Consider the following 13,744-nt stretch of genomic DNA (forward strand, 5'->3'; position numbering starts at 1 on the left):
CTATGTATTTGATGCTCCCTAATTCTTTTCTCTGAGAACCCTCCTCATGCTACAGCAAGATGCTAATACTTCTTGTGGCAGTGCTGTTGTGAGAACTCTTGGTCAAGTCCTCAGACTGTCTATGAAGAGTTAAAACCAGTGCTGCTTTCCTGTTTTTTTCACAGAACTCAAATAATTTGAATCTTCCCCAATCTCACAGCCCAGATAGCTTTCACTATGGTATGTCTTAACTCATATTTTTGATGTACTCACTAACACTTTTGACATCAAAAGAACTTGATTAAATAAATTTGATAAAATATACCATAATTTATGGTATAAATCCAGCTCACATTTCACTTATCTGACTGACCTGTTACAGTCCTCAATTTCTGTTGTCTTAGACTATCTGCAATACCTGAGGAAGAATAAGTCTCCATTAGCTCTGGAAAGCTACAGGAGGATGGCATTCTCAGTTTATCACTGTCAGATGGATGGTTTACGATGTTTGCTCACACTGCAACCTTTAAAACTTCTTGACTAATGGGCAGTAAAGAAGAACAGGGACTTATTTTTACTCAAACAATCAGTTCAGATTTGGTTATAATTGACTCTAGCAGCACAGCCTTTTGGATTTTAGGCAACTTTTCTCTACCAGACAGGAGTGCCTCTACTGATAGATACCTTCTGCTGAGAAGAAGCTAATAGAAATTCAAGTACCTGTGATTGGATGTCCAAATGCAGCGTTCATCTCTGCCAGGTTCCACTATAATATTTGAAAATGTTGCCATAGATTGAATCTGACAGATTCACCTTAGTCAAGAAACATATGAATTCATTTTCTTCCCCAAATAATATACCTTTTGTGGGTGAAATACTCCTGCATATTTTGGATGCTTGGAGAGCCTTTTCCTTTCAGACTCAAATGTGTGAGCCCTCAAAAAAAGTACTACTTATTTTTACTACTGTTCTTTATCCAAGAGAAGACGAATCCTGTGCAGAAGCTGCATAGCCGTTTGCCTAAAGACCACAGAACCTGACCCTGTCAGTACTTGTTCTCAGATTTAATTGCTGGATGATCTTTGCCCTTCAAACTTTTACAGTATTTTCTTAGTGTAATTAGATCTACTAATCCATAAGTTTTTGTAATTATTCCAGCCAACAGCCCTGATGGGTACAATCATGTGGCTAATCTGTAGCGCTGCTTTACTTCACAGGAAAATAAATATATTTGGTTTTGGCATAACTAAATTGCCAAAAATAGTAGTTGGGCCAGCTGAGTCACTTAGCCTTCCTTTACTTCATTTGTAGCACTTAATCTAAGCAACAGACGTTAATACGCTTTTTTCTTTCTCTTTTTCTCTTTAGCATTACTCTTAACTGTAAGAAAAATAAAATATAAATTATAATGTACTTACACTGGCTGTTTTTAAAGAAAGTCCCTTTTGTCATTCAAACTGTCTGGCCAGATGGTTCATATACTTCATAATATACCTAGGCCAACCAGATAACATCTGAAGAATTAGTGATAATTACAAGATAAAAACTGCACAGGATGGCATACTCAACATGAATGCATGGTTATCCCATATTTTTAGAATGTGTCTAGGTATGAAAATTTAAGATATTTTTGAATGTATTCAGATGATAAAATTTTCAAGTAGACGGCTGAAAGCTGTGATTTCTTAGTGCAATCTGACCACATGGTGAGTTTATTTCCTGTGTGGTTTCATATTATCTAGTGATAATTCTACAGGTCTTAGTAGGGGAAAAGAGAAAACTTTAACTTCAATCTCTTACATACTCCTGAATGAACTTTAGTAATCCACAAAATGCTCTAGTCTAGGCTCTCAAATATTTGTTTGTTTCAATTAAGACATGTAGGAACATATAAAAGGAGAACTAAAAATAAATAGAGGTCATTAGCTTAAATTCGGCTGATTTTTTCACCCCAAAGGCAGAGGAGATTGTAGTTTCAAATTAATATGCTGGAGGCTGACTGTTTGGAAAGCAGCTCAGCAGAAAAGAAACAAGAAACCTGGTGGACTACAAGTTGAAGATGAGGCAGTAATGCATTCATGAAGCCTTCAGCTAACAGCATACTCAACTGCACCAAGAAAAGTACTGCCAACAGGCCAAGGGAGGTGATTATTTCCTCTACCAAGCATTGGTGCAACCACATTTAGAGTATTTTGTCCATTTTTGGGGTCCACAGCATGAGAAAGACGTGAACATAATGCAGCAGCCACAAACAACAAAATAGCAAATAGCCACAGAGATGATCAGTGAATTAGAACAGCTGACATTGGAGAGGTTAGGGCAGCTGGCCTTGCCGGCCCTCCAGAAGAGATAGATTATGAGTGACCTTTTCAACATGTAAAAGCATCTGATGAGGATGTTAGAAGGAAATAAAGATGACTGAGTTGGAGTCCTCTCAGTGGTATACAGTGGAAGACCAAGTGACAATGGGCAATAAGGTAAGTACAGGACACCTTGCTTAAGTATAAGGGGAAAGAAAACCCCAACCAAATGCCAGCCTTCTCTGTCGCGAGTGTGACCAAACACCAGAACGACTTGCCCAGAGTGGTTCCCAGAGGAAGTGTTTCCCCAGCTAAACTTGGTTAATAATTCTACTGGAGTTTTATACCTCACCCTTTCTGAAAGAACACTGTTTACTGCCTTCAAAATTACAATGACAATCAACGGCTCTGACTCAATCCTCACAGGAACAAATCTGCTGATCAATTAAGTAAAGTACATAGTGAAATCCTGACTATGAAGTTACTGGAAGGTCTGCCACTAACTACTAGGGAAGGTGGGATTTATTCATTAGTCTCTCTGATAAAATCTGCAATTTAACTATTAAAGATTGTATTTTAATTACAAAATATATGAGACAGGTTAACTATATATCCTGCTTTCATATATGGAAAAGGTGCTATTACAGTCATTTGGACACGGTTGCTTTAAAATCCCACCACTGTGAGTATTTGGAAATATCCTCACTGATGAATCATTTTATAGTTTATATTAGAACATAGTGCAAATCCTTCAGAAGGCCTTTCTTGCTTAGTTAAAACTAAGCCTTTTGAAATTTGTAATTTAGGATTGCATTTACACTGCATAAACACGTGGTTCTGAAATACACTGGTTGAAGATCGTGTTTTAAAATACTACTTTTGAAGTCCTACACCCTTTAAACTTACGGGGAACCATCTGGCTTGTGGCCGGTCACTAATGGCGTTTCCCAGGGCTCAATTTTAGTCCAGTCTTTGAGTTCATTGAGTTGAATTCATGAGTACACTCATGAATTGAGTGTACTCTAAGTTGGCTGATGATACTAAATGAGAAGGACTCATTGATTCTCTTTTGGGTAGAGAGACCTTACAAAGAGACCCGGATAGACTGGAATGCTTGGCAATGACCAACTGCATGAAATTTAATGAGGGCAAAAAAGCTGGATTCTGCACCTGGGATTATAGTCATGAATGTCTGTATACACTTGAGGGACAAGAGGCTGAAGCGCAGCCCTGAAGAAAGGGATCTGAGGGTTTCAATTGTTGGGAAGCTCACCATGAGTCAACAGTGTATCCTGGTGGCCAGGAGTGCCAGCTGTGTCCTCAGTATGTTAAGGACAGCACAGCTAATCAGCCAAAAGAAGTGAATGTCCCACTATGCTCAGCATTGATATGGCCATACCTCAAGTATTGACTGCATTTTTGGGCTCCACAACATGAGAAGAATATAGAAATACTAGAATATGTCCAAAGGAGGGCAACAAAGATGGTGAAAAGACTAGATGGCTAGATTTATGAGGAGTGGCTGAGGATACTAGGCTTGTTCAGCCTAAAAAAGAAGAAGCTGGTGGATAACCTCATTGCTCTCTATAACCTCCTTCCATGATGGGGAAGAAGAGTAGGAGGTGCTGATTTTTGGTTTTGGTGTCTGGTGATAGAACGTGGGGGATGGCTTAAATCAGCATTGGGAAATTCAGACAATTCTTCCCTGAAAGGGTGGTCAAGCAGTGGAACAGTCTCTGCAGGATGAGGTCACGACCCCAAGCCTTTCTGTGTTCAAAAACATTTGGGATAATGCCCCTAAGTTAAACGTCTTAACTTCTAGGTTGTCCTGTGTGACATCAGGATTCAAAGATCCTCATGGGTTCCCTCCAGTTCTGGATATGCAACGATTCTATGGAATCTTCCAAAGATAGACTTGAGTTAAACTCAGTAAGAGTAATTTAAATGCAGAATTTTAAGTTATATTCATGGAATTAGAAATGGTTTAATGGCTTATTATCACTGAATTTCAAACACCATATAATTACCTGTGTTGAGAGCCTGTGCTGTAGATGCTTTAGAACTGATAGTTGATACTGTGTTCTTTTGACAAGCTCTCTTGGAGGGAGACTGCCAGAGGCAATACAAACTGTGCAGTGTTTAGAGCTAACAGGATGCCAGAGTCCTATAAAGGAGAGAATATACTGAGGAAGGCATTCTTTGTTGATATTTTGTCAACAATATTGCATTTCCAGCAAGCGTTTACAGCAGATATAAATGAATCACAGAACACAGGCCTTTACATTGCAGATGGTTTCAATGATACGCAGAAATGGGCCTCGTGCTTTTTTCCTTTGCTTCATTGCCAGAAAAACTATATCCACAGTGAAATGTTTTTACATTATATATACTCATAATTCAAGTTTATTCTACAGTAAACTTATTCTGCTTTCTCTTCCACTTTCCTAAAGTCATTACATACAGACTCTCATTGTTCTGTCTTAGCATCTCCTATCACAGGATAATCTTGCTTGCAAGGATTAGTACCAGTCTCACATGAGCTATGCACATCAAGGATCAGTCAGGTCCAGTACCTTTTTTTTTTATAATGAAGTCTAGCTTTCTCCAGCTCAACCGATGAACTGATTCCCCCATTTTATTCTAAATATATAAGCTAGCACATTTCTTTAGAATAGATTTACCTTCCTTTAACACCATTCCAAGTTCTGCCCTGAGTCTGTTTCCCATTTCAATCAGCTGCCGCTTTTCTTGTCTCAGAATTGAGATTTTTCTTGCTGCTTCTTTGAGTTTATTTTGCATTCCTTGTAGAGTGCATCTGACACTATACTGACAACCAACACCAGCACCTACATCAGGTAACTGTTTTCCAAAATCTACCATGTTTTCTTCAAGAACTTTGGGTTCTGGCCCCTGAATAAAACAGACAGTTTTATAATGAATATTTTGAAAGTGAGGTCAGCAGGTTCAGAGATTTGTACAAATATGCACGAGGCATCAGTTGAAGAAAAAAAAGTGTAAAATTGAAGGCCACAGTCAAATTTTAAGGGCCCATTTTCAAGATTTTGTTAGTGGTACAGGGCAAATTAAACTGTGGAGCGAAACACTGTAACAGCCTGAGACATTCCCACAGATACTGTAAAATATAAGTGTAAAATAATACACATAGGATAAACACTGTATAACTGTGAACTAAAGAGCACTTAATTTTAAGATAAAAATGTGGAAAAAAACCCTCTTCATACCAAATAGCAATCTGCTACAAATCCTTATTTGTCTAATAATTGTGTACATTGTTTAATCATTTGTATATACAAACAAAAGGGGTAGATATGACTTAAAGCATTTACTGAAAGGTAAAGATTTTATAATCTGTTTTGTCTCTGCCAACCTGAGTCCACCTGCACATATACATAATGATAAGGTATATACCCAAAAGATCACATCCTTGCTTTTCAAGACCTATATACTGTCTTCTTTCAGCCCCCAAAGAGGAGACTTTTTGATATCCATTTAAATAGTCATCATTCACTGAACAGTCATCTCCCTATAAACATATTACATTTCACACAGAGCCATAAGTATCTAAATGTATCACATGCATTAAAACTGTTTTACAATTACTCATTGGTATGTTTACTCTTTTACATATAAACTAGTTAGAAGCATACTACATACACTAACTGTGCAAGTGCAATCAACTTTCAACTAAATCACCCTAAACACTGTGATTCAAGAAGTACACGTTGAAAGCTATTGTCCATACTGAGAAAAAACAAACCATTGTTGCCATATTGTGCCATGTAACTCCCATGCTCTTATTTCTTTGGATAGTTTTAACATAAAAAGGAAGCCTCTTGAGAATGTACAAGGAAAGCATTCAGGCCTACAAACAGTGTGGGGGAGAAAAGTAGAGATATTAGTGCAGGACTAGAGCCTTAAAATACTCAGACACCAAAGTGAAAGGAAAAAGGAACAGCACTTTGACACACATCTAGCAATTTGTATAAAAGCAACTAATACAAGTAGCTACAAATTACTACAGTCTACCTTTGTCAGTGAAATTGACACACTAAAGCTTAATGTGAAGAGAGGTGAAGGCAATGACCAATTATGGCACCGCTGGTTGTCACACTGTGGACCATCTTCAAGTGGATCAAAAGACAAGTCAAATGGGACAAGGCTGGGACAAGGAATGCCATTTGCTTAAACTTTTATTTTTCCTGAACTTTTCAGAAAAAGTTCCACAGCATTGCACAGAAGATTTTTTTTTTTTTTCCCAGTGACAGACTGTATGTTGTAGAGTTAGGAGTGGAACTCAGAAATCTTTTTACCTTTAGGTCTATGTCCAGAGCAAAATTCTACAGTACAAAAGAGAGAAAACACTTAAAAGATGTGTACTGAAGAGTGGGAGGGAAAACTCTCCTCAGAGCTGATACAAAAGAAAAATACATGTACACGCAAAAATTTACATGCTACTTTACTAGTTTCCAGAATAAACTTTCCTCTTCTTTAGTGCTGGGGCCTATGATTTCCAGATTATGGTCACAGAAACTCTGTTATTCTAAATGGAAAGAAGAAAACTATCACTATGGGTCTCCTTACTGACTTCACCTGCGCCCCTGTGTTTAGTTACCATTATTGCTCAACAGATTCTGAGCTTCCTGAGATAGAAATATTTTTGCCTGTAATTCTTCACGGCCTTAAGTACATCCATAGCATGCAATTAATAAATTTAAGAAGCACAGAGAAAATGCAGAAAAGTGCTAAAGATAAGCACTTGTAAAATCCAGTAAGAAATTAAAATGAAGCTTTGCCCATTGTTTTTAAGATATTTTCAGGATGGCTTCCAGCTCAGTCTACATCTAAGAATGCTCGTCATGTACCGAGAAAGAAAAAATAAAGCAGACAGCAGAAACAGGCAGGAAACAATAGTTCAAATTCAGTTAAGACAGCATCAGCTACAGTTCCAGCATTTTATTTACTTGAAGTTTTGCCCTGAAGAGCCCCTATTTGCTACGTGTCTATACGTATAAAGCATAAGTAATTCAGCATTTCACATTACAGGTGCAAATCACTGCCTGAAATTGTTCCTGTTCTCATATCCAGCCATGAGTATTCAATTATAATTTAGCATCATGAAGCAAAGGATTAGCCTCTGGAATAGAGAAAGTTCATTTCTTATCTTACTGTCTTCAAGGCAAAGTGACTCTTTTTTTAAGGCTCTATCCTCACTTACAGAAATGCAAAGAAAATCAGAATGCCCCTTGGACAGTGGTTTGCAAAACATTTATTTTAGGGGGTGCAGGGGAAATTGGTATAAAGTTTAGTTGTCACCTAGTTCTGGAAGTGGCCAAAGAGAAAAATTAAATCTGTACTGTCTATACTGGCACATAATGATTTTCTAAATATAATATGACAGCATGAACAACAACAAAAAAGCCTTCTATATTCAGCAAAGAGAAAAAACAGATTAAACACGATCTGTGTGTGGTTGGTTATGCATGTTTCCGCACAAAGTTCCCAAGGCTCCTAAGTTTTATTTAAATATTGATATTGTTTCATTTTTTGAAGCTCTTAACTTTTCAATCAAGACCTCTCATGTTTATTTATTACTTAGCTATTATTTCAATTTTCTTGAATTTAGATGGTTACAGGTGGGTTTTAACAGTAAGATTAAATCATGGCACTGATACCGGCAGATCCTACAGATGACAATTAGAAAACCCTGATTTCTGATTTATAAACTGTCTTACATCAGACTCTCTTTACTATGCCATGAAATTGCTGGAAGACAGGAAGAGAATATATAGTGACTTACTCCTTACACAGTATTAGATATTTGTCCCAGTTTTCAATTCCATAATGATTTTTTTCCGAGAGATGTCACTGTCACTTTAATGCTAATATTGTTCTTATTCTTTAAAATAACACTGTGGGAATGAGTATGTAAACCCTTGAATGGAGTAAAATATGCTCTTACACCCAGTGGGTTCTTACTTCATGCGAGGTGAGCACTCCAAGACAGCACTGGAGCTTGGTACTTTTTCCTAGTCATACCAAGTTGCACTTGGTATTAAAAAAAAAAAAAAAAAAAAAAAAGGATTTACAATGGAAAAACTGAAGAGGTAATACTCTGTGGCTTATGCATTTGCAAGTGGGAAAAAAACCCAAAACATTAAGACTGGCTTGCAAGATCCGAAGTGACTTGTGCCATGGGATGACTAACCAAAATTTATTGCCTAGAAAGAATAGGAGTAAGTTTGGCTGAAAAATCTTTGCTGGCTCTCATCTGACCAATCACATAAGCACATATTACTTCAGTTTATAATATTTACTCAAAAATAATACACTAGGTATTTAATTACACACACGCGCATACATACAGATATTTTTAGGTAGTTTAAACCTCACCATACCTCTTCTTTGTTTGGGTTTACTATACAATCCAACTTAGCTGAACTGACTTTGATGTTGTTCAGTGTGGTTCCAGTTGAAATTTTGTTTGTGCTCAATGAACCTAAAAGAGAAGTATAATATGAATGTGTATGTATTTATAGAGAGTTTAGGTTTTCATAGCAAAGGCTGCTTCAGAAACTGTCTCATGCATATAAATGTCTAGTTACAGAATCATAGAACCATAGATTTAGGTTGGAAAAGACCTTTAAAATCATCCAGTGAAACCCAAGAACTGAACACTGCCCAGTCCACCGCTAAACCATGTCCTCAAATGCCTGCACATACATGCTTTTTAAACACCTCCAGGGATGGCAACTCAACCATTTCCCTGGGCAGCCTGTGCCAGTGCTTGAATAAGCCTTTTCAAAGAGGTTTTTCCTAATATCCAATCAAGACCTCCCCTGGCATAACTTGAGGTAATTTCTGTTGTCTTATTGCTTATTACTAGGAAAGAGAGACTGATCGCCAGCTCACGACAACTCCCTTTCAGGTGGTTGTAGACAGTGATAAGTTCCCCTTGAACATCCTCTTGTATACCACTTCAGTAGATATACTATAAACGGATATACTGTAAACCCCTAAGCGATCTTTAAAGACCCCTTCCAATTCAAACCATTCTATGATTCAACATACTGGCTTCACCATCAGGAATTCTGTCGTAAGTTGTAATATACATAATTGCTTTACTCCTGCAAAATATATACATGATTGCTTTTCTAGTGATAATTTTGCAGTGACTTATAGCGTGCGCACATGCGTGTGTGTGTGTTTGTTTTCACTAATAATTGTTTTGTAGTAATTTGTAATACAGAATCTCAAACTACCGTGTGCTTGTGTATGGTACAATCTTGAGAAGTCCACAATAACAATTTTTACACACTCATGGACTGGGTAGCCCTCATAGGTTGTGACCCTGACTACTAAACTTTCTTAATTGAATTTAAAGTTCTTTGTCAAGAGTTGTCACCTTGCTCTGCAAGCTGTCTGTCTTCTGTTAGAGGAAGGGAAGAAAATATCTGCTCATCAAGACTCTCCATTTCTTTCCTCATTTGTGCAATAGCAGCCCGAAGGCTGGAATTCTGTTCCTGCAGCTTTTTTATTTCCAAAGCAGGGATATCTTTACACAGAGAACTTTCATCGTCATACTGAAATACCTGGAAAATAAAAGTACAAGAAAAAAAGAACCCTTCGTTAATAAGCAACGCATATTCTCTCCACACCACCACACACACAGTTCCCAATACTTTCAACCCATGAACATATGTGGGAGAAAAGTACCATAGAAGGAGAATAAATGTGTTTGTTCATTGAGGAGTTACCAGGGAAAGAAGTACTGCACTGAGAACATCATAGGAACCGGTGTGGGAGGACCATGGTGCCAGAGCTGGCTCTGTTTCACAACTGTTGTTCTGCAGGTGTGGTTTACCTCTCTTCCATGTGCAGGTAAAATCCCTCTCCTTAAGGAACTTATGGGCTGAACAGCAGTAACAGCGCTCCCCTTTCTGACCTGTCAAATTCTTGAAAGTGTCATTGGAGATCATCTGTTGACAATAATATTGTCCTGGTTTAAAAGACAGATATTTGCCAAGGAAGACAGGAATGTCCCTGGAATGGAAAGATCATCCCCTCCCTCCAAATTATTACGACTTCGAAATTACGGGGCTTCCAGGAAAAGATACAGAAAAAGGAATAACAGTTCTTTACTAGACTATATATATAAAACAACACAAAACAAAAAACAACAGCAACAAGAAGAAAACCCAGTAACAGCCTTTTCCCGCCTATCAAGCTTTTCCCAATTTGGTGTAGTTACGACGAAAACCGAGAGGGGCGCTGTAGGCCCGTGTCCAGGCGGAGGGGCGGCAGTGACTCCCCCTTTACCTAAAGGTAAAGTTTATAGGCAGAAATAATTAATTTACAGACATTGGTAAATGGCACGGTACAGAGAAGAGATCTGACGGACGCGCTGCTCCAGCATCAGGAGCTCGCCCTCCATGAGGCCGTTCCGGGAGGGGGGCGGAGGGAATGACTTCCCCAGGCACGCACTGGACTGGGCTGGCCTCTCTCGGCGCTGACAGCCGACGAAGTCCCAGTCAATGGAGCAGCCGGGACTCCCTTTCTCTGTTGCAAGCAACAGACTCAGAAGCCGGCGGCAGGTGGAGCTGCACGGCAGTGTTGAAAAACCGCTGCGCAGGAGAGGTCCAAGAAGAAAAAACCACACGACCGTCTCTGTTCCCAACCGGGCAAAGACCGCCCACCCCCCGCTAAGAGACTGCCAAAATAACCATTGCAATGGTATGTATCTGGATCGCTGTCTATTCACTGTCTCCCTGACAACAAATAGGAAGAAAATTCCTGGGGAAAACAACAACAACGACCATAATTAAGCCCAACACTTAATCTACGTGCATTCCAGGCTAGAGATGTCTGTATTTTGAATGAAACATATGAAACAGATGAACTGTTTTCATTAAGTCCAGTGGAAACAAGGCCCATAATATTGTTATCTTAGAATTAATTCATCCATGTCTACATTAAGTGGTCTAACCTGTTTCTCCCCTTCAGGTGAAATACTGTGATTAAATGATGCTTGTATTGTCTGTTCTCTCTCAACAGTAAAAGCAGAAAGAATAATCTTCACTTTATGCAACCTGTAGTCTGTTTTCTGTAGATCAGCTTCAACATGGGATGGAAGGAAAGGAGGGGAGGTAGAGGATGTCAGTAGCTCAATGACAAAGGGATAAAAAAGGAAAGGTAAGAAAGGGAAAGGGAAAGGGAAGTATAAAGAAAAATAAGGAAATCAAGGATACTTTAAAATATAGCACAGGGACTTAAGCACATCCCTTTTTTCTCTGTCAAAAACTGCCCTTACGGACAAATAACTTAGCATCATTTTCTTATCTTCTTTATGTGAAATGGAAAATACTTATTTATCTTCCTCATGTGTTCACATGCTACAGCTGTTGAGGCCTATGAATCATTTTGAAAAGACAATGATAAAATAAAACACTAGAGTAAATGCCAGCATTCTGAACTTCACAAACAAGAGTTTCCACTGTACCTGTGAGTTCAGGTCAACTGGGTATTGAGAATTGTTAGACCATTGTCTAATAAAGTTTGTTTACAAAAAAATAGGGCTTTTTTCCATACAAAAATACCCAACAGCTTTTCAGGACTAATATTGTTCCCTTGATAGAATTCAAGCAGTACTGTGATCTGAAATTCATTGTGCCCTGGGGCTGCTCTAGGAGACATCTTTCTTCTTTTGCTACAATGGCAAAGGAAAAGCACCTCTGCAGCCGACTTGATTACAGGGAAAGGAAGAAAAGGCCACTACTCGAGATTGTTCATGAAAATGAATCTGGTCTCTGATAAAATACATGTGATTAACTACTGTGCACAGAATTACTGTTTCACAGACTTTTGAAAGAAGGCTAAAGACATATTTCCCTGAGAAACATCAGGGTGGGAAGACTCTATAGCTCTCTGTGCAATAGATGATTCTTAAACAGTGTTAATTTGAAGTTCTCACCTCCTTTCTTGATGAAGACAGGCTGTGTGCTAGATCCTCTGATTTCTGATACCAATTACATCCAGCATTCTCAGAGACCTGCTGCCAGTTCAGTTCTGTTTGCATTTTACTCTGTTTCAGAATCCATTCTCGCTCAGCTGCCAGAGACGGGTGTTGGTTAGACCTATGATGCACAGAGTAAAGCTGTTGATTTCAGCAGAATAAATACTAAGGATGTTTTGTGGATATTTTTTGTTTGGGTTTTTTTTGGGGGGGGGGGTGTCTGGTTTTGTTTTGTTTAATCCAGCTTTGTTTATTGTCCTCATCTTGTTTCCTTGTTCTGCTTTACAAATTATCTATTTTATTCTGTTCTATTCTACTCTTAGCATTTTACTAAGCAAAAGCATTTTAATTGCTTAGAGCTCAGTAGTCTCTGAAGGTCTATCTGTATGGGTACTTAGAATCAGCTTTGGAGGTCACTTCAGCTCAAGCGGCATAAACTGCCCTTCGGTATCAATACTGCTCCCAGTACTTCCATCTAGAGCATGTCTCTATTTTGCTGATATCAGAAATGAGATACAAAAGAGCTAGGAATTAAAATTGCTGCATTGTCAGGGAAAAATTTCTAGGCTAAAAGGCTGCTGCATTTACATACTTTGAAAACACAGTGTAGAAAGAGAAGAAGATGCAGGTTTTAGAAACAGTATCAGAGATCTCTAATCAAGAACTCAAGTCAGAAAATTGCAAAGATCAAAAGTTTCTTCTGAAGTGCCATCAGAATTTAAACTGCAAGACACAGAGTAAGCAACATGCGCAAATTTACATTTAGTAAGTGTGAAAAGTGCATATTATATGGCTCTGCGCAAGATATTTACTATATGTATTATGTTGTATTGATTGTTAATGTTGTATTAATATTTTGATAGTATGGTAAATGCAGTTTTGTAGTTAAAATGTAGTCTTTACATACCAACCACAGGAAAACATAAATCTTTCAGAGAAAAAAAGAATTTACTACTTCCTTATCAGAAGAGACCAACTTCTCCTGCCTTGCTCAGCCCTGAAGACGCCATAGAGATTAAAGGAAAAAAGTGACACTAACCAGAGAGAATTCTTTGTTTGAATGGAATTTATGCATCATGTATGAAATGTATGAATATTCAACAGGCTATTGCTTTTAAGAGATAATCCTTTGTTAACGGGGTTCCTTCTCCAGAGCTTTTTTGCTCGGGGAGGCACCCAGACGTCTGTAACTTTGTTTTTATTGTCTCGTATTGTCCTAACTCTAATTGTTCAATTTTTTACTCTAATTCTATTTTTATAACCATCTTATTTACTATTAAACTTTCAAAATTTTAAAACCAGGGATTGGCGTTTTTCACGGTAAGTATACATGCAGTTGTGGTTCTTTAGTTCCTGCTGAGTGAACAACAGTTGGTCATGCAATCTTTGTAGTCAAGACTGCAACAGGACAAAGTAGTTCAAGATCCATTATTAC

The 13,744-nt window shown here is 38.2% G+C and overlaps 1 protein-coding gene across 5 annotated transcripts in view; it reads right to left on the reverse strand.

The window, feature by feature from the left end:
• The window catches only part of CCDC57 (coiled-coil domain containing 57), a 33,884-nt gene that overhangs the window by 10,642 nt on the left and 9,498 nt on the right, over positions 1–13,744 (reverse strand). For 4 of the 5 annotated variants that reach the window (XM_058422937.1, XM_040081826.1, XM_040081825.1 and 1 more), the window contains exons 3-7: positions 12,268–12,430; positions 9,703–9,889; positions 8,696–8,796; positions 4,961–5,189; positions 4,307–4,443 (exon numbers count right to left, since the gene is read on the reverse strand). In XM_058422937.1, coding sequence (XP_058278920.1) covers positions 4,307–4,443; positions 4,961–5,189; positions 8,696–8,796; positions 9,703–9,889; positions 12,268–12,430 — 817 coding nt within the window. Of the gene's footprint in view, positions 1–4,306; positions 4,444–4,960; positions 5,190–8,695; positions 8,797–9,702; positions 9,890–12,267; positions 12,451–13,744 lie in introns of all 5 variants that reach the window. The other variant, XM_040081828.1, reaches the window with a different exon arrangement.

This window comes from Hirundo rustica, chromosome 18, assembly GCF_015227805.2.
Source record: "Hirundo rustica isolate bHirRus1 chromosome 18, bHirRus1.pri.v3, whole genome shotgun sequence".
NCBI lineage: Eukaryota > Metazoa > Chordata > Aves > Passeriformes > Hirundinidae > Hirundo > Hirundo rustica.